General features: G+C 39.3%; 1 protein-coding gene across 22 annotated transcripts in view; it reads right to left on the bottom strand.

Annotated features, from left to right (window-relative positions):
• PPP6R3 (protein phosphatase 6 regulatory subunit 3) overlaps positions 1–22,116 on the bottom strand; it is a 56,849-nt gene that overhangs the window by 34,162 nt on the left and 571 nt on the right. For 11 of the 22 annotated variants that reach the window (XR_003991080.1, XR_003991081.1, XR_003991082.1 and 8 more), the window contains exons 2-5: positions 11,232–11,400; positions 4,613–4,739; positions 2,099–2,331; positions 451–637 (exon numbers count right to left, since the gene is read on the bottom strand). Coding sequence is in view for 19 of the 22 variants with exons in the window: in XM_030483878.1 (XP_030339738.1) it covers positions 451–637; positions 2,099–2,331; positions 4,613–4,624 (432 nt within the window). In the remaining 3 variants the exon portion in view is untranslated. The other 11 variants (XM_030483874.1, XM_030483879.1, XM_030483870.1 and 8 more) reach the window with 9 other exon arrangements.

Here is a 22,116-nt window from a genome sequence, read left to right on the forward strand (position 1 = left end):
AATTACTCTCATTCCTGCTTAGTGAGCAAAGCTTGACAGAGCAAGACCTTAACATAATGCAAATAAATACAGAGCTTGTTCTTCTAGAACAACTCTTCACACCAAGTTGGACGCACTCCCAGCAACTCAAATCACTTACCTTCACCTTTATCAGCAATTAATACAAGTATCACCATATAAAACATTGAGCTGAGCTAAGCCAAAAGCTAAGCACTCATACATTGACTGCACACATAGCTCAGGCAAATGCGGATCAAACACATCTTACTTATCCAAATACATTTTTTAATCCTCTGCATACCATTAAAAAATGGTTAGCATCTTCAGCTAGTATGGAAGTTGAATGCCCTTTTTTGACCCCGCTGCTATCCTCAGGTAGTCTTAAAGCAGCATGGACGAGTACAACTTTATTAGAGCACTCGTTAAATTGGAGATGTTGCAAATATTTACCTCTTCTGGTTTTCTGCTTATAAGAATACTTAGCACCTTGCTGAAGAAACTGGCCAGTAAAGGGTTTAGAGGAGATTCATTCAGGAGGAAGCTGTACAGTTTCATAAGTAAGGATTCTTCTTCTCCCAGCCTATCATTGATCTGTGAGACATCTGATGTAAGCAGCTCACACGATATGTTTGGATATCTGAGGGGAAAAAAGGAAAAAAAATAAAAAAAAAAATCTGTTAGTCATACTTCTAAGTTGTCATACTTCCAGCTCTGAATTCAGAATCTGGTAAAGCTTCTGACCAAGTTTTCAAGCAGGGATGGCCTGCACTAATTAAAGCAGCGAACTTCTGCAAGGTAACGTAACTGTACATTCAGCCTCTGTTCTTTCATTTAAGAAATGGACTACTCCGTTCTTCAGTAGCAACAGGACAACACTAGGGAAGTGGGGAAAGGAAAGCACAAGCTTTTGAGCTCTATTGTTAAAGTCATCTGTTGTATCATTAAACCTATCTCTTCAAGTCTTCTCCTTGCAGAAGCAACTTCTTTTTTTGATGGGAAAAAGTTAGTTACCAAGAAGTTAAGCAGACTGATGTACTGGACCAATACGGGGGAGAGAACAGTGTGTTTGCCTCTCTCCGATATAACAGGGATTATATTAAAATGGTCAAAAGGAGTAGTTTCAGGATATTAAAATATATACTGCAATTACATAGAAACTCAGTAAACTAGTCAGTCTGACAAAACCTGCAAAACTAGCTAGTACTGCTCCATGACACCAAGTCAGAAGTACAGTTCAGAACATTGAGTAATTCAACTAAGAGGCCACCAAGACTGGTAATTTCCTGCATTTGATGGTACTATCACCTACTCAGACTAAAGACAATTTTGACTGACAGCATAAGGTTTTTAAATGAAAGAAGCTTAAGTTTCAAATGCTACAGGAAACACTGATAAGAGGCTTGGTTTACCAGAAATGGTGAAGTGCTGCAACTAACAGTGCAGCCTATTATTCCTCCCGCCCCCCCAACCTCCCCTTTAAGAAAAAAAGCTACTTTCTGAATAGACAACTCTAAAATAGGCCCAAACCAGTATAAATTCATTAACACAAATTGCTAGGTTGACTTTTGAGTTTGAACCTTCGCAGCAAGCTAGCTGAAGTCACGGTCATAGCCAATTCCTACAAACGAATTCCTACAATTCCCCCGCAAAGGAAAAGATTAGTAATTACATGTTAAGTACATTCTTCCATAAGCATCCTCAAAACATCTTTCCAATCACCAATAAAACAAAGCCAAGCACTTAACTATACTACCAAAAAGTTTTCGTTCAACTGTTTCCTTAATAATCACAACTACAATATTCTTCATGAGAGTTCTGATTTTTTATATTTTTTTTTTTTTATTTTTTCTTTAAACCTCCTTTGGACAGCAATTGGTTTTGGAACCAGTTTGTGGATAAGAGGCTTCATTTGAAAAATATCTAAATACTAGAATGATTTTTAAGTTCTACAAAGCCTCCTGAAAAAAAAACTTGCTCTAAAGATACCCATATTGTACTATACACCAGCAAGCAGGAATGCAAAACACACTATCAAATTAACGAAAGTACCCCTCTTTCCACCTTCCCAAGTCTCCCCCACCCCCAAAAGTTTTCCTACTTATATCGAATTTGTTCATCCATGTCTTGAGGTGGCTCTTCGATAATAAATGAAACTAAGTCTTCGAGACATTCTAACTTCAGCAGAAAATCTATAAGTTTGCGATTCTGAGCCTTGCACTCTTGCAGAACATCCTCTTCATCCATCAATTCCTTCAGTGTTACATCTTCTCTCTCTAGAAGTGTATCTATGTGGGATGACGAATGGAGATCAAATTTCCAAAACATGCTGGTCTGGATAAGAAGAATATACACAAAGCATTAAGTTTACAAATCTATTTAAGCAGTATTTGTAGGTAACACTTCATACTAGTATTTTATAGCTTCTAACTCTGAAGGTACTTGCATACATAGAAACTTTCTAGAACTCAAAAGAGACTCAACAGTAGCTGCTGATGCTTAAAAGCTACAAAATTCAGGCTTGATTAAAGATGACTGAACACTCTGTAGTAATTTTTGTACCTTCAGCAATGGCCAATATTCTAACATCCAAATATAAAGTCAGACAGCTCCAGGGTTTTATTTACATGAAAGGAACATGCTACTCTGCATTAAAAAAAAATAAGGGTAACTTTGTGTTTTGATTTATTGAATTTGCTCTTCCCAAGCTTTGTTTTTCATCTACGTGCTAGGTTTCAGGTTCAGAACAAGCTGCTCAGCAATTAACAGAGCTGGGAAAGATAAAATGGGCACTGCATAAATGCACTGGAGTCCTACCACTGAAGGACACATCTAAGAAGGTGGAGGAATTATAACACATTTTAACTTGCAGGCAGTACACATCAAAGTGCTGGAGCTAATTTCAATACAGGACCTACTCACTCACTGCACCTCCCTCCACAAACTTGACACAGGAGCAAGAACATGGGACAATAAAATATCTTATGCAAACATGTGAAAGGGCAGTGGCCCCAAACACAAACATTGCAAAAGACCATAAGAGAAATCGGTAAGGATGAGCAACTTCACCTTTGCTTATAAAAGGCTTTGGCATATGTTAATTCTGTTGCTCTAAGACACCTTACAAGCAGTTGCTACCGAGACAACTGTGCTATCAGGAAAGAATATTTCAGTCTGTGATAGACCCTGCTTTCACTTCACATTAAGCTCAATACAAGCATTCACTCCATCCCCCCCCCCCCCCCGCCCAAAAAACAGGGCTTTAATATGACATTTAACCTCTGACACAGTATCAGCTGGTCTTACATGAATGCAGAACGTGGACTAAAAGATACTACACATACTAGAGAACAGCAAGAGAAACTTTTCTTCCCTTACAATTGGAAGCAGCATGGTTTTTGAGCAGTACTCATAAGGAAATATTCCCTTTGTTCCTTTAGTAACTGCCTTCCTATTCAATACATTAGTTACCGCTGTGCATTAGCCACATCAGCTGCGAGGACATGTAGTTACTGCAAAGAATATAAATGAATCATGGTATTTTAGCAAGAACACATCTGTAAGTTGCAGGGTGTATGAGGTAGAAAGCTTTAAGACTATGCTTTTGCCATACATTCTTACAAAAATCTACCCAAAAAAAAAAAAAAAAAACCCACCCAGAAAAACCCCCGAAAAACCAAAAAAACCCCCTAATTCTTATGCAAACTAAGATAAAGGCAGTTTTAAGCATTTATTTCCAAGTTAAAAGTGGATTCAGCATCGACGCTAAAGCTATTTAGAACAGCAAAGTGTCAAATTTAGTACTTCAGCAGTTTAGAAAACAGCTAAAAGTCCAAGCATCCAGCAAACCCCTTATGATTATCTTCATTAGCAAGACTGCCAGTATTTGACCTAAACACTGAACAGCCTGGTATATTCACTATAGAGACGTTTTAATTGATTTCAGGATCTTCACTGCCGCTTTAACCGTTACACACTGATCGCTTAATGCCATCTTGTTTTGCTTAGCCTTTTGTCAGAAGGCGTAAGCATACATAACTGCCCCTAGATTATACAGCTTTCTGTTTAAAGATATGGGAGTCAAACAAAATAAATCAGGAAAAGGTACAGATAATTTCAATTGCAGTATCAGTACTTATAATCATCTGAGATCCCACGCAAGGATTAAGTAGTTAAAAAACAGAGAAAAATTATTTTCTAATAAAGAATTAGTAAATTTACAAGTAGGGTTCAAAACATCTGATCTCATAAATTAGCTTAAATCAAATTATACAAAGTTGTTAAACACACTAGCTTGCAGGTATTCAGCCTACACACAGACTTACTGTAAGCAAGTGAATCTAGTGCATTATTAGTCACAGGATAAGTTTTGTTTGGTTTGCCTTTTTTAAGCCTCTAGAACGTAGATCAAATCATCCCCCTTGCCACAATTAATGAAAGCAACATCTCTGCAAGTAACAACCATCAATGCTAATTCCAGGTGTAAATCCCTCTGCAGTGATTAAAGCTCATTTCAGTAGCTTCAATGTATTTCTCAGTTACTTATTTCAAGAGAAATTCAACAATGGAAAATAGCAACAACAACAACAACAACAACAACAAAAAAAAGGCATACTACTGCGAACATGTTACTGTGTTATTTCACAAACTGTCTCCCAGGCAAGCTCTTTTAGGGGTGCTCCCTCAACATGGCAGGTGCCGGCCAGAGATTATTCCGTCACTTTTCAACAGGAGCCCAGGTCCTTTGAAATAAGGAAAGATAAACAACATAAAATGCGCCAAAGAGGAAGTCCAGGAACCCTGGAGAGAAGAGAATTTTCTTACGCATTATCACTGGCGATAATCTAGAATCAGTCTAATATAGTTCTGAATGGAAATTTAAACAACAAAGTTGTTGCTATTCTTCCCACAGCCTACTGTTCTACCCTCCCTCCCCAAACCTACCAATTCTGAAATTCTGAATTATCTTCATGTTTTTCAAATTTCAGTCCCATTAACATAGTCACAATTATGCCTGATGTCCACAAATCAGGAATGCTCCTCCTAAATTTCACTATCTGCAAACTTACGATCAACTCCACAGATCAACTGAGTTGTGGTACTCCCAATGTTCAACTCCACTGCCAACATGAGCAGAAAAATCATGTTTGGATTCAATTAAAAATGTAAGAGACTGCCAAATATTAGACATGCTCAAGATTAGATACTTTTAGAAGAAAAGTAATCCAGGATAATACTAAAAAACTCTCACGTGTGGAAAGAAAAAGACAGTAAAGGTGCTGCAGGTATTTGTCTTTCATAACTCGAGTTAGCTTTCCATAATCTCTGAAATTTTCCAGATAGCAAGACTAACAGACTTCCAATTCATGGAAACAGCCTTCCAAAGTTCACATCAACTTGCTAATGTACAAGTTATGCCAATTCAAGATCCTAAGGAACATCTAGCATTCAGAAAAATACTGCTTTGTTTCCCTGGTTGATACTGTTCGCAGATTCTTCTCTGAATGAATGCTGAAATAACATTCCCTGTGGTAAACACCTGACCTAAATCTGAAAAGAAAGCAAGCACTTCACCAAAATGCAGAAAGCCTGTCAACTGCTCTGAGACAGAGGTAACTGAAACTCTCACTTGAATTGTTTACTAAAGGGAAGAAATAAAGCTTAGAAGCAATTCTTTCAGACCATAAAAAAATTGAAGCCTTCTGCCTACTACAGCTGAAGAAAACCACACAGTGTTTTGTTTAACAGTAATTAAGTCTGTGGTTCCTTCTAGAGGCCAAATGCTTAACTGGCATCTCCACCAAAACAAGCTGGTAACAACTGTATCAGTAAGCTTCTGTAGCTTCCAGTTGACACAGCTATAAAACACTTTTCCTGAACACAGACATTTCTGCTTTCAAGCTACAGGACGAAGATATGAATTCCAGTCAGAGAGGCATACAGTTTGCGGACAACGTCTCCTATACTGAACTTTTTACAAAACAGACTCATTACTTTAAAGCATCCAGAAGCCCCTTCAGCAAATAAGAAAGCTATTAAAGTTAGCTGCTCACTGAACTTATAAGCATCATCCTCAGGTAAAACAAACATGAGAAACATACTCTGCATGGAGTTACTTACAACTTGGTGCCTCATACCTCTATGTAACAGGCGTGTTTCGGTAGCTACAAGCAGACGCAGGGATCTAGACTAGTGCAGAAGGAAAATTGAGGGACCTCTGCTAGTCAGATGAAGGCTGGTTTTACCTGACAACTGGATGTTCAAAGCATATAGAGCTTCCAGTAGGAACTTCACAGATTTTACAGCAATACCTAGTTTCATTTTTCAAGCAAGAGAAACTTCTAAGATAAAAAAAAAAGCATATCAGTGTCAAGCTGAAGATTTTGCTACATACTAAAGTCTGAGCAATACTACATAGAGAGTTGTAACGAGGACTGCGTTATAAAAAAAACCTAACATAACTGTCAATTTTCTTTATGTACCACTCTATTTTCTTACTAGAGGCTTCAAGTGCACAGATGAAAAATCAGTTATTTTTGCAACTACAAACTTTCCCATGACTAAAATACATCCTAAATTATTTAGCCTACTTCAGCAAAACAGGGGTTTACAATGCCTGTGTAGCAACTAACAAAAGACAACTCAGTAGCTGGATGCAAAGAAAGCAACTAGCAAGAAAGTGCCTGGTGCCACTACAGGCTTTCAAGAAGGTCTTACATTTCTTAATGATAAAAGCATTTCTGATGCAAACAATCCATTGCCTTCTAAAAAACAGAGAGGCAGGTAGATTTGGGAAGGACAAAGTAATGTTGAAGATAAATTATTATGCTTTTATCATTAAAAGAGAATTTACCCATCTTTTTCAGACCTTTAAATGCACTAAATTATTTCTTTAAAATGCTAAACATGCCCTTCTGCCAGCTTCAGCTTTGCATAACCTCAACCACTTAGTCCTGAGGTACATTTAATTAGTTTCCAGTTCTTCTCCCCCCTCCAAAAAATAGACAGTAATTAGGCACCATAAGCATTTATAAAGTGCTTATGCTTACACCGGAAGCAGACCATCTGTTCAAAGCAAAGCTAAACACAAGTGCATGTCTCAAAAAAATTTTAGAGCTAAACAGAACTACCAGTCACCCCATGGAAAGAGAAGACACTCGAGTGGCTACTTTTCAAACGGTATTTCACTCAGCCAGAGCATCACCCACTGTAAGCCTGCTGCCTACAAATGCCTGTCCTTCACAGGCTGGGGCATGAGTCCTCAAAGCATTAAATATCCCAAGACCTATTAAATGGAAAAATTAAGCACTTATGCATTTACACTGGAATTGAGGGAAATTTGAACAAAATAACATGGAAAAAAAGACACCAGTGTTCTAGTTTGAAGATCTGGACCGTAACAGTTCTTGCCTGTAAAGTAATAGCAATTTATAGCAATAGTTCATGCAGTAACTGAATTCTACACTTTTTCACTTGATGAATGCACTAAAGAATCCCATACAGCAACACACTTACATTGCTTCTGCACTGAGAGCTCAGGGGGAAAATAATGAATTTGGATAAAGAATGGATAAAGAATTCCTCATCTTATCCCACTAAAATAGCATGGTTTTTAAGTAGTGCAAAACCCCTGCTTTTAATTATTCTTTACTTTTATTTCTAAAGACTTCAAATAATACAATAGAGATCATATTTATCCAATAACCTGTATGAAAATAAATTTATCTTCAATTAAAGCGGTGAAGTGCATTGTGTTATTAGCTAGAAAGATATGCTATTGTTCCAAGTCCCTAGATTTGACTACATTACATCTAGCAACCACAAATAAGAAAATAAAAGCAATAATACAGTTTTCATGGTAGTTTCTACATTTCTTAAACAAAATGTAAGACCAATCTGACATAGACTAAAAAAATCTCACATGTTCACCAGGTAAGATGTAGTGGTCTCTTCAGTGTCAGGACAGCCTGTTCAAGCCGTGTATGTGAGCCCTAGTGGAAATTCATCTTTGAGAAATACTTCATTCCTTACACTAACAATTAGATTTTTATTATTATAAGCTAGTGAAGTTTCAAAGAAACTTTGTGGACGAGGGAGTCAATAGATGATTTGAAATTGAAAGGAATTAAGTAGGACACAAAATGCAAACACCTTTACCTCAACAATTCAGTATGTATTGCACCCAGATTTCAAATACTGTGCAAAGTCCTAGTCCTCCTATTTCCAACAGGATATGACAAACTAGAAAAGATACTGAAAGGGAAGCAAACCCAATCAACAACTCTTTTCTGGAGTGCTGCGAGGCCTTGTGCAAGCCAGCTGCACCTCCCTTCCCAAGGTGGAATGTCAGGATGCTTTGCCCCCTCTCAGCCACTATTGGGCCCAGCGTGAGGTTCTGTGCTGCTCTGTGAGCACTGTGCTGCTTTCAGCGAGCCACAGCACTGGGAGGTCACTGAGGACCCCCAACCCTCCTGCCACAATGCTGCTACTATCAAATTTCAGGAGCCCAGGCAGAGGATGAGGAGGGAGCTGGAGCCCAGGCACAAGAGAGGAGGTGGAGGACAGTCCCTGTGCTCAAGGGGGAGCAGGATGGCAGAGGGGAGCAATCCTCAGGAAAGAGGCCCTCAGCCCACCTGAACCTCCTCCTCCCATGAGAGCATCTTTCAGACCACTGCCACTCCCTCAACTCCCAAAACAGTCATATTTGGCCACATGTTGCCACCACAGTGGCCCACAGATGTCACAACCTACCTCACTGCCTTTTGTTCCAGGCCCTATAAATACAAAGACCCTCGCAGGTGGTCCACAGTTTGCTGATTCGAATTCAAGGATGATTGGAACAAAGAGTTCCCAAAGCAGCAAGGCGAGTGGCTGCCCACTTTTGCATGGGAAGGCAGATGGGTAGTTACAGGAGACACAGAGGAAGAGGAGGCAGCATCAGAGGGAGTACACCATGGCAGCGATGGCCATTGCTCGTGCAGCTGATGGTGTGTAGCCTATAGGTGCGGATCCACCCAAAGATCAAGAAGGAACGATGGAAACGGATCTACCTCTAGCATGGCTCCCCTGGCAACACTGCATCATGCCAGGGCTCTCTCCCATGACACCATAAACACAGCATCACCGGAGTACCCAGTCAGCACCCATCAGCACAGACTCGGTACCTGACATTAGCTGGGAGGCCCAGCCTCCATGCCTGGCTGCCCTGCAGGCTCACCCATTCCATTCTGAATGCTCACACATTCAGCATTAACAATTATTTTGTTGATTGCCACAGGTCTTGCGAGCCCTTCTCTTTCCCATCCAACACACCTCCTGAAAGGAGGCTGGACTAGATGAGCTTCAAAAGTCCCTTCCAACCCAAGGCATTTTATGATTCTATAATCATCTTAGTAAGACCTCACCACCACTGAGCTGTAAGATTCAGGAATTGTGGGGTAGCATTCTTTGCACATAAGCTAGCAACATTTCATTGTTTTGAACTATTTGCAGGTAAAGTTTCACTTACACAGAAAAAAAAAAAAAAACAAAAAACACCCCCAAACCAAAAAACCCCCAAAAAACCAAACACCCAAAACACCACACCTTCTCCCAAATACCATCAAGAATTCCTGGGTAACCAAACAATGTTTCAGAATACAAGAGAAACACTTCATCACATTCATTGACTATTGGACAATTTAAATTTGTACTACAGATACAATTCCTTCCAGCCATTGTACTCGTTTACAGCACATATAACCACTATACTTTCAGAGGGTAACTACATACTCAAGTGAACTGCAAGCAAAAGACATCACGTGGTAGTCCTTGTTTGACTGGAAGAGAAACAAGTCAGAAAACTGCATAAAGACACAGTAATTTTCACAACATCCTCTTTAACAGCTGCTTCCTCCTCCTAATGAGAAGGCGAATATCAGACAAGGGAGAAGGAAGCCTGCTATGGTGGCAGAACAGTTAAGAACTGGGATAGAAATTATATCACTCTCACCCTTACTTATCACAGTAGCCTTCCTTATTTATGCATACCAGCTGCACTTCTATCTAGATCAGAACTATATGTATTTTCTTACATAATATGTAGATAATATCCATTATGTGCATATACACACATGCCTATTATGACCGTATGTCCCAATAATCAATTGCTTTGGCATGCTGAAGTACATGAACAAGTCCAAACTAGTTAATGTTTATTCAAAGACACCAATCTCTCAAAAAGTCAAGAGGTCATAACTGTCCACAAAAAGCACAAAAATCACCTGAAATCTGCAGTTTGCCATGAAGTTGTAAGAGCAATTTTATACCAAGCAGAAGAGTATCCTTGTCAATTCTTATACTCTATCACAACCCACAGGTTAATAAGTGTTAATAAATTAGATCTTTATTACCTGAAATAGCTACAAATTAGACACTGATCTTGCTTACCCAAATAAAAAGGATGAATTATTTTCCAGTAACTCCACTTCAACAGCTGAACACTTACACATTTAAAACATGCGCTGGTCACAGAATACAGTTATATTCTTTTTATTTTGAATTCTCCCAATTATATTCAAAATGAAAATATCTATGTAACAAGAAGACGGTTCTATAATAGTATAAAAAGCAAGCTAAACAGTGCATAGCTATTCAGAAGACAATCTGACACTGAAGCATGCAGTTTAGCACCAGAAATTCAGCTGCAAGAGATAGTATTACCACACTTCAATATTATAACCTATAGTGCTAAACCACATTCATACCTAATGTATGTCAGTTTGTGAACACATTTGCTTTGAAATTCTCCCAAAGAATGATAAAGTGGACAGCAATTACACCTCCTGGCACAAAAGCAAAACCCTTTAAAGCATATTCCCTGTAAAACAAATGGAATAACCATAGCAGTGTGTCTAGATGACCCTTGATTCTCATTGTAAGACCAAAGCAGGGCTGAGAAAGAAGACAGTGCACCAGCGGGGTGGGTTAAAGACAAAGTGAGAAACAGCCAGCTTAGAAAGCAATCCAAGAAAAGCTGCAAGGAAAGGGAAGGAATGGGCACAAAGTCTGAACTGCAGAAGGAAGAGCAGCTTAGAAGGTGGTAAATGTGAACCTACAGAAATCAGGCACATAAGCCTTTAGTGGACATCAGAGACAAGAAAAACCTAAAGCACTCAGGAAACACTTAAAATTCAAGGCTTTACAGATACAGAAGCTAAATCTACTGCTGTAGGTGAAGTTTAATAGTTTCTTACCTGTAAAACACAAAAGTTTTTTTAAAAGTTAAAAAACAGTGATTTGTACTCTTTCAGGCTCCTTGCCCATTACAGGGGATTCTGGCAACAGCAAAAAATTTTTCAATCTACAGTATTAGCAGATTAGCAGGACTGAATTAGGACTGAATTAGATGAAGCAGATTTCTTCCTACAATGAAAAAAGAAATATTATAATTTAATACTGTTTAATACTTATTTTTAAACCAACTTGAGTTAAACATCCCCCTTTACTTTTGGGAGACAAAGGAAGAAACTTCATTGCCTCACTGAAATAAAACTGCCTTTAAAATCTGTACTTGACTGTGGAACCTAACATAAATCCAGACTTTCTTTTTTAATAAACTATTAGCAATTTCATATGAAATAACATCTTCAGAGCTAGATTACACATTATTATTATTATTATTATTAGAGTTTTTTGCAGCAGTATTTCTTCACATTCTTCTTATATTAAGACGCAATCTATCCAAAACTGCACACAAATAAACACACGAACATTAAGAATGCCAGTTATTTTGGCATAAGTCTGTATAAACAATTCAGTCAGTTTCAATTTGAAAGCAGCTTAACTTACAAAGAAACAATACAGCCCACATACAAACTTATAAAGGAACTGCATTTGGTCATGAAGGCAACCTCTGCTTTTTATAGTTTAATTCTTCCAATGTAAAGCAAAGTAACATTAAAGAGCTTAATCAGATATCCATAACTGGCTTCAGAGTGCCACTTACCTACCTGCCTGTGCTTTGGTCAACACCAAATAGTCAAGAAAAAGCATCTTACTGATTGATGCTTCTTTCTGATGTAGCTGTTTCTGGCAGCTGGAAGATGAATTTCTAACACAAAAATTCACCTTCCCTTTCCACCAGTTACAAAGGACTTTTTGATTTTGCTCTTTAATGTAGGTTTCAAGCAAGATGAGATGTTTATTTATTTTGAGAACAACGGTAATATTGGTCATTTAAACAAAAAATTAAAAAAAGAAGTACTAGCAACTAAGGCAGCTAGCAAAGATATCAGCACATTCATTAACTCATGTCCCCGTCTACCTAGCATTTGGCGAAAAAGCTCTTCTATCAGAGTATGTCACAAATGTACCCTCAGGTAAAAAAAAACCCCAAACCAACAAACAAACAAACAAACCAAAACACAAAAACAAACAAACAAACAAAACCAAAAACCAAACCACACTAACCCATGCACCTTAAAAGCATTTCAAGTATCCTGCCAAAGAGAAGAATTATTTTGGCATACACAACATACACAGGAACCTAAAGGCAATGTAATACATTAACCATACTACTTTCAAAGATCACGTGTTTTTCATTTGCAGACCTTTAGGTCTGTATGTCTGGTAGACTTGCCAATCCCTTGTGAGTCAAGTGACTAACTAGAGCAGAAAAAGTAAGGGAGTTTACTGGACTTAAGTTTGCTTTACTGAAGTCTCCTTGGTTATCACTTCTGTATTTCAAATGCACGCCTATGTTCAAAAGTAGAGCTCCAAGAAGGGTAGTGTCCAGGAAGCTAGGGACCAGATCAGGAAAGCTGAAGCCCATTGAATTAGAATTAAAATTTAGAATTAGAAGAATTCAGTTAGAATTGAGTCTGGCCACAGATGTCAAGGATAACAGGAAGGTCTTCTATAGGTATGCTGCTGCCAAAGAAAGACTAGGGATAATGTGGGCCCTCTCTACAAAGAAAAAGGAGACCTGGCTACCCTGGATTTGAAGACTGAGGTTCTCAATGAATTCTTTGCCTCAGTCTTCACCAGCAAGTGCTCTGACCACACCACTCAAGTTACAAAACACATACGCAGGGACTTGGCAAATGAAGCCCTTAAGCCCACTGTAGGAGAGGATCAGGTTTGAGATCATCTAAGGATCACCCAGAGGTCCTGAGGGAACTATCAATGAAGCTGCTAAGCCACTGTCCATCTTATTTCAAAAGTCACAGCAGTCAGGCAAAAGTTCCTGATGACTGGAAAAAGGGAAATATATCCCCATAGACCAGTCACTCACCCCTGTGCCTGGTAAGATGATGGAGCAGATGCTCCTGGAAGCCATGCTAAGTCACATGAAAAGCAACGAGGCAATTGGCAGCAGCCAACATGGCTTCACTAAGGGCAAATCCTGCCTGACCAATTTGGTGGCCTTCTATGATGGGGCCACAGAACTGATGGATAAGGGCAAAGCAGCTGATGTCATCTACGTGGACACTTGTGCAGTGTCTGACACTGTCCTGCACGACATCCTTGTCTCTAAATTGGAGAGGCATGGATCTGATGGATGGACCACCCACTGCATAAACAATTGGCTGGATGGCCTCACCAGAGAGTTGCTGTCAACTACTCAGTGTCCATGTAGAGACCAATGACAAGTGGTGTCCCTCAGGGGTCGGTGTTGGGACTGATCCCATTCAACATCTTTGTTGGAGGCACTGACAGTGGGATTGAGTGTGCCCTCAGCAAGTTTGCTGATGACACCAAACTGCGTAGTGCAGTTGACACGCTGGAGGGAAGGGATGCCATCCAGAGAGACCTTGACATGCTTGAGGGCCAATGCAAACCTCATGGAGTTCAACAAAGCAAAGTGCAAGGTCCTGCCCCTGGATTGGGGCAATCCCAGGCATGGCTACAGGTTGGGCGGAGAAGTGACTCAGAGCAGCCCTGCGGAGAAGGACTTGGGGTGTTGCTCGATGACAAACTGAACATGAGCCAGCTTCAGTGTGCACTTGCAGCCCAGAAAGCCAACCGTATCCTGGGCTGCATCAAAAGAAGCGTGACCAGCAGGTCGAAGGAGGTGATCCTGCCCCTCTACTCTGCTCTTATGAGACCCCACTTGGAGTACTGAGTGCAGTTCTGGTGTCCTCAACATAAGAAGATCATGGAGCTGCTGGAGCAAGTCCAGAGGAGGCCAAAAGGATGATAAGGGGCCTGGAACACCTCCCGTACGAAGACAGGCTGAGAAAATTGGGGCTGTTCAGCCTGGAGAAGAGAAGCTGCGTGGAGACCTCACAGCAGCCTTCCAGTATCTGAAGGGGGCCTACGAGGATGCTGGAGAGGGACTCTTCATCAGGATGAGGGGTAATGGCTTCAAACTCAAACAAGATATTTAGGTTAGATATAAGGATAGATATAGAGGCACTGGAAAAGGCTGCCCAAGGAAGTTGTGAATGCTGGCAGTATTCAAGGCCAGGTTGGACAGGACCTTTGAGTGACCTAATGGGAGGTGTCCCTGCCCATGGCAGGGGGTTGGAACTAGATGATCTTGAAGTCCTTTCCAACCCCAACCATTCTATTATTCTATATGGAATGTCAGGTACTAGATGCTGAATAGCTGGGTTACCTTATCCCCCAAAGATTGAGACAACTGAATTTAGATTCAGTATCTTCCAGAAGCATTCTACCACCATTTTTGTCATATAAAGTGGTAGAAAGTCCCCTGCCTCATGTTATTTAAACAATAAGCACTTAGTAAAACTACAGACAGAGGTATGACTAGCTTTGCTTTTTTGAGAGACTCTGCTTACAAAACTAAGAAAAATTTGAATGAGAATGATTTGAATGAGAAGATTTCACCAAGTCTGACCTACAGAAATTGAATGAATTACAATAATTTTTATTTGGGTATATGCCAAAATAAGTTCTAGAAGAGAAATTAGAGACCATCAAAATAACAAAAGATCACTGACACACAAGAGTTTGAAGTGGCTATCAAGTTCATATTATCTTTCTTTCTCCTTCCCCCATACCCCAGACAATTCATATTTTGAGCAAATCACTCCAGCAATCCAAGTTATGCCATGCTGTGCATTTATAAATGAAACATATTGCAATTACACCACATTTTCAGGCACAGATGTCTCTGGTGCCTGCAATGAACAGAAGCATGCCTTCCCCGCAGGACTCTTCTACTTTGATGGACAATCCTAGAATAATCAAGATTGCCTAACAGACAACTTTCTTCCAACTGCAGCATGCCCCCTACTTATGAAGAAAAAGCCAAAATTTTATACGGAAATACCAGATCTACCCTGTTTTCTCTGCAATCTTCAAAAACGATCCTTTTAAGCTCTACGTCAGTGCTTCTCTCTAGAGCACCAGAAGACTTAATTTGTTACACAGTGCCTTTCAAAACTCTACTATAGCTTCAAGTGGCAAATAGAGGGCAAGTCTACCTCAAAGATTTAGCAGCCTTTCTTAAGAAACCTGTTTTCAAAGCGAGATTACTTTCATACTCTAAAACTTTCCACTGAAGTGATCATCAGCTGTGCAATATTTTAAGTGATTAATATATACACGCAGAGATTAAAAAAAGCCATTCAAGTAACATGCCATAGTTTAGGGGTACAATGTTTTGAAATGACCCTTATCTGAACTCGCAATGTTTCCTCTCATTTTCTTCATGCCCTTTCAGGACAGGGCTACAGCAATTCACCAAAATACTTCTGGCACCCACTCCTTCCTACAAGTCCCTTCTTTAGCTTCCAACACATCTGTCATCAGCTTCCACTGCAAGAAGAGGTCTCAACTCTCACCAAGATGTGTTACTTTATTAACTAGAAATTACTGAAATAATGTTATAATTAATCCAAATGCAATACAAAATTACTGAAAATTACATTCTTACTTTATAGCTACTGAAAACTACTGCATGCCTAGAGCGAGTCATTTAAAATGCTAGCTCAGAACTTAAAATGGTGAAGCATTTATAACACTATTACACAACAGACCCCTAAAAAGCAATACCCTGCTGATCAGAAACTTGTAAGTCAATTTACTTAAGACCCGAACTTAAGTTTCTATCCTTTTAAGTAATATTCAGAGTTCCACACAGATTTTTGGGGTGTTTGTGTGCTTTTTTGTCTTGCTGGGGTTTTTTCTTGTTGTTGTTTGGGGGGTGTGGTTTTTGTTTGTTTGTGGGTTTGGGGTTTTTTTTTGTTTGTTTGTTTGGTTTTGTTTTCTTTTTTAGCTCTCAAAATAAATAAATAATACTGAAGTACAGCAGGAGAGCAACAGTGTAACAGGTAACACAAAGCCACAGGAAAAAAAAAAACCCAAACTATGTACCCATCTATGACTGAAATCATACTAATAAGACAACTGCACCTGGCACAACTACTGAGAAATAAAAGCAATAAAACATTTATAATGGGTTGAGAAAGAGTAAAGTTGCAAGTTCAGTCCTCAATCACACATTACTGGTCTCACAGCACAATGTGTAAGCTTATAAGTGATTCCAGAAGAGAGCCTTAGCCTCAAAAAACAATGATGCCATAGCAGTAGAGACACAGCTTTCATAATCTGATGGCAGGCTAGATCCCTTTTAAATGAGGAAAGACATCCCATAACACCACTGGTAAAGCAACATGAAGGACTCAGTAATTTCAGAAGGAATTGTAAAGTTTTACAAGTATCTAGCAGTTAATTAAAATTAAGCACTGAAGCTATTATGAACTCACAGCCACGACAGCAATTATCTTTTCTTGCAACCTACAGAGCTCAACAAGTTATGCAGTGGTCTCACACCAACTTTTATCAACTGCTGGATTTCTACCTATGTTGCCTTTAAACCTTCCTTCATTTCCCTTCTTTAAAGCATTTGTTAAAACAAAACCAGCACACTAATCACTACAGTAAAGGCAAGCAGCATAATAAGATTCATTTAGTTCTTTATGTTGACCATTAAGAAATGCAGACCTTTCACTAACGTTATCTTTACTACCCCCTTTATCAGACAAATTTCAGCTAAACAAACGCAATGTTCAGCGTACGTGTTTTTGCCATTAAATGTGGCTTGAAGCTGTAACAAAGAGCCCATCGCAAGTACACACATAGAAGGATCCTTTGAAGGAATGCTTGCTTGTCACTTTCCTTTCTTTTTCAAGATGTTTGGTGACAGCAGCTAAATTTCTCAAACAAATATCATCTACTACTAGTTTTCTAGAAGAGTTAGCTTCCAAAGATACTTGGGTATTTGGCAAGTTTGCCAAGGCAGTAACAGAAGAAATAATGTGAATTACTGCAGTTCAAACCAGTCCTAAAGTTTCCAGCTAATCTCTTTTATATTGGAGAGTGGTCAAAGCAGTACATGATAAGTAAGAACAGGGTATGAAGACAGTCTCATGTCTGCTTTAAAGGTAATGTTACAGTGTGTTTCACAAAAGAGTTTTTCATCAAGGCCTTACCTATGACTTTTACCCTATTGTAACTTAGTAAAAAACACCAAACTACCCACAAGACACAGTTTCCACCATACTTACACAAAATAAAAGCAAACAGCATTGTATTTTTACAGTTCCTATGTAAGGAACGCTAACTATATAGCCACTCTGCTACAGAGATGCAGAAATCCACCCTCTGGAGGCAGTGGCTGATACTCCAGGCATTGAAATAATATCAATTTGTAGCAAACCAAGTCCTTAGAAACGTCTATCACTCCTTTGTTTTCTGCTCCAACTCAACCCCTCAAACCAGTTACAGCACATGATTAAAAAAACCAATGTAGTCACATCTGTACTAGCACTGCCTACAACCACTGTATAAAGCACTACTTGGGATTTTATTAACTTGCTTTTTGATTTATCCATCAATTAGGGCACTACTACAGTGGAAAAAAAAGTGCACCCCCTATGTGGGGAGTAGGGTCTTACGCTTTGCTCTTCTAGAGACGCATAACGTATATTTACAGGAAGCATCTTTCTCTCTACTACTAGTTTGGGAAATAATGAGCTTCACTCCAAAAACACCTAGAAGTTAAAATTTGCACAATAAAATTTTACTTTATATACTTGGATTCAGTTAGAAATCCTGCCTACGGTCACTGAAGGTAGGGACTTGTGGCATTGCACAGCAGGGATAAAAAAAGGCCTAGGATTCACCTCATAGATACTAACAATGAGAATGCTTTTAGTACTGGAAATGCTATATTCTAGAACGTACTTAATAAATCTAGAAACAAGTCACTAGTTTGTACTAAAAAACCCTAGGAGTTTCCAATCCTCAATCCCAACCACGTTTTGTTACCAAACTGGAAGTCACACGGCCCTTTCAGAAGCCCCACCCAGGACCTGCTTTGTCATCATAAAGCAGCTTTAGAGTTTTCTTCATGTTTAGAAACATATTTTGGCACAACTGACAAGAGCTGACCTACAGTCTTTCAGTGCTCATTTTCCAGAAGACCCTGTGGACACAAGATGGAGACGACTAAGCTATGTACTCCATCTCCTTGCAGATGCACAACCTAGACTGCATCACCACACTCAAAATGAAACGGGAATGTTCTTAAAACTTTGGCCAAGGAAACTAACCCTCTAATCTCACTGTGGGGGAGTTTCTGCTTGTGTGTACATACATGGTTTTTTAATGCAGCTCTGCCTCCCTTCACACCTTCAACCAAACCCTCATTACCAATTTCACAGATTCTCTCCTTAGCCATTTTGCCAAACAACATATACCACCACTCCAGTACAGTGTAGTACAGCTTCACGGTTCCATATGGTTGTATGCTGAGGACCTTTCAGTACTTTTTTTTCCACTGCTGGTATGCAACACATTGTATGGATTCTGTCACAGAGCATTCCAAGTTCTAAGTCCCATGGAAGAGGAAAAGATACACCCATTTAACAGGATTAGGGGTTGACTACACAGAGTAATGAGAGAACAGTCAAAGGGTCAGTCAGGAACTTTTGCAGTCACTCCAAACCACATACACCACTGCGAACATGTTTCTTGACACCTTATGGAAGTTATTAAGTAAACACAGATCATGAAGACTCTTTTTTTACAGTAACAGATTTTTTCCCCAAACATTGTGTGAAGAACTATTCCATAAACAAGCAAGCTGTTAACAGTTTATATATCTTTCTGATCCTACCAATTCAGTCTATCCTATTTCCTAAGAAGTGTCCCAAACTAGCTATAGAGCTACATATAATAATCCAAGATTAGAAAAACATTTTACTTTAGTTGCTTAGTAGCATATGGTTTCTAAAACAGATACTGGCACCCTGACACACCACAATTACACATGCTATGCAAAGCTTTCAACATTATGTTCATATTCTCTACATATTTTCTGACTGATCTTTCAGGCTTGCCTCCAACCCCAAAATATCAGGATCAAACGTGATCACTAAACAGTTTTCCAAGTTCTTCACTCTCTTCCTCCAACTTGACAAAATAAGATGAGACAAGCAAGATATTTCTTATGTATCCCTACTTGTTTTATTAGCGTGGAAAGTTTTGCCAACAATGACTCCACATCTTGCTCTTAGGATAACCCAATCAGACATCTGGTCTTCTAGAATTTGGATGTGGTGTCTACTTTGAGATAACACACTATTCCTAAACCTGGCATATGAAATAACATAGAGTACACAGCAATCTTAAGGGTCACAGATAAAGGTGCTACTATGAGAACCAAATCTAGATAGCAGACAACATGCTTAAGACATCCTACATCACTACAGAAACAGATCACCACGCTCATACTAGTCCCTCTACTGTGCAAGCAGAAAAGCCATGGTTTCCATCATAACTTCCAAAGGCCACCAATTAACCCAATTATATGTGAGAAGTGAGTACACAAGCCTCCTACCTACAACGATGTTGTGTAGTATGCTAGAACACTGAAGCTAGAAAGTGTCTTATTTCAATATACTGATACTGAGTAATCTCAACAAACTGCAGAGTTAAGGCTTTTTAAGCACTTGGATGAAAAAAGACATCAATGGAGAGAGAGTATACCAGACAGTTCTTCAAAGCATTTCTCCCTTCCAACTGCTTCAATCCCATACTATTTTTCTTTTGAACCAGCTCCCTAGTATTTCATAGTACATGCATTTCAAGCTTAAACTGCCTAGAGAAGCAAAGCTGTTGAGCCATAACAATAGAGTTCAGTCTCTAACAGCCTGTTAATCTGTTAATCCTAAAACTACATACATATTTTTCTGCCTTAATACTGCTAAATCCAAGTGCCATTAATCTGAATTTCACTCTTAGAATATCATCTGATTCTCTGATTGGTATACAGGTTATAGCATCACCTCTGTAAGTGCAAGAGAGAAGGGTTCTGAAGGAAACAGTCACATCCGCTCACTTCAGCAAATCCACAGCAGTACAGTGAACAGTTTGCAGGGAGTGTTGTAAAGAAACAAACAAACTATTCAGTATCTTTAGTTTCATAGGGAATAATGGCTAGTTGATTTATGTTTAAAAGAATCAAAAGATATTACAGTCACAGCAACTGACATATAAATCTACCTTGCTTGCAAAGAAACTATAATGCACTACCCTGCTTAGAGACATTCCTGTTAGACAGGCTGTTTTTCCTGAATTTCTAAACTACAGCTTTCAGTTTAACTCTGTGTTTACCTAAAGTTCATTGTAAACAAACCTCTTCAGCAGTTTTTCTGGCCAGAATAAAGTCTAATAGTAGTAGAAGATAAATTCCTTTAGTAACTCAGAAAGTGCAGGATTCAATACCACATACGTATTCTGCTTTCACACAGAAAGCAAGCAAGTATCATCTGTGCTTAAGCAACATCATAAGTAGAGAAATCACTTAAGTGAACTTAAACAAGTACCTAGAATTACAAACTGCAAACAAAAAAACATGCAAACTGGATACCACACTTGCATGAAGTCTCGATAACAAGTTATATATCAAAACTAATTCTGTAGCATTCTTTTATATTTGTATAATAAAGACTATTGCAAGCTACAGTGAGTCCATGCCTCACTACTGAAACCATAAATAAGTAACACATCATCACAGACTCTTACCAAAATGTATGCTGTACTGAAAATACACATTGCACTTCAAATAACTGCAGTAATCTTTTTGGAACTCTTAAACAGGGACACTTCTCATCTTTCATCATTCCGGGGCGGGGGGGGGGGGGGGGCGGAGCACGCGTATTTGTGCAGTTCACAGGTTACTTTATATACTACCTGGAAATCTTAAGCCAGCTTAATATTAATCAGTTAAAATAAAAAAACCCAAACCCATACCATACACACCCCATGCCATTACAGTACATTTAGGCTCCTTTCCCTGAAGATTTTAAACTTAAGTACTATCACTAGCAATAACATCACCTTTCATTTTTAAGTTGTCAACATCTCACAGAGAGCATTTCCTAAAGCTATCCACCCACTCACAAGTTTCCTGTACTCCTCCAGTCAGAACAATTTCTTTAAAATAGCAACACACCTATAACAAGTATCCCACTGATGTAACTTAAATAACATTTATCCTCACAGACGTGATCTTTAGCCTGTTATATTTATGTCATACAAGCCTATAACACTCATTCCCTCTTACACTTCAAAAAGTTCTTAGCAACTAAAGCAAAAGAAAATCTGAAGAACTTTCAGAACCCAAACACTGCTATGCTCTTAAAAACTTCTAATTGAAAGAAGCTGCTTTGTCAATAAATAAATAAATAAATAAAACACCACAACCCCCCCTCAAGCACTCCCCCCACATCCCCAACAACAACAAAAAAGGAGCTACGTACTCAAAGAAATACTGATGCACTGGGTTTGGTTTTAACGAAGGAAAGCGAATGCAAAATTAGCTATCAGCAACGCTTATCTGGTTTAGTATGGGAGAGATAACAGTAATGCCAGAATAAAGTTCTCTAAGTTACAACAGCCCCAGTGACTGCCGGGCGAAAGAGTTCTGCACACAGCCTCCCCCACCACTTCGACGACACCCTCCACTGCGCTCGGATCTCCTCCGCTCTACGGGGGAACAATGCGCCACCCGCCAGACCCAACCGCGCCACGACCCGCTCCCGCGCCGCCCGAGGCCTCCAACGCTCCGCGCCCAAAAGCTGCCGTGGAAGGGCCGCGGCGTCC

This window comes from Strigops habroptila, chromosome 4, assembly GCF_004027225.2.
Source record: "Strigops habroptila isolate Jane chromosome 4, bStrHab1.2.pri, whole genome shotgun sequence".
Taxonomy (NCBI): Eukaryota; Metazoa; Chordata; class Aves; order Psittaciformes; family Psittacidae; genus Strigops; species Strigops habroptila.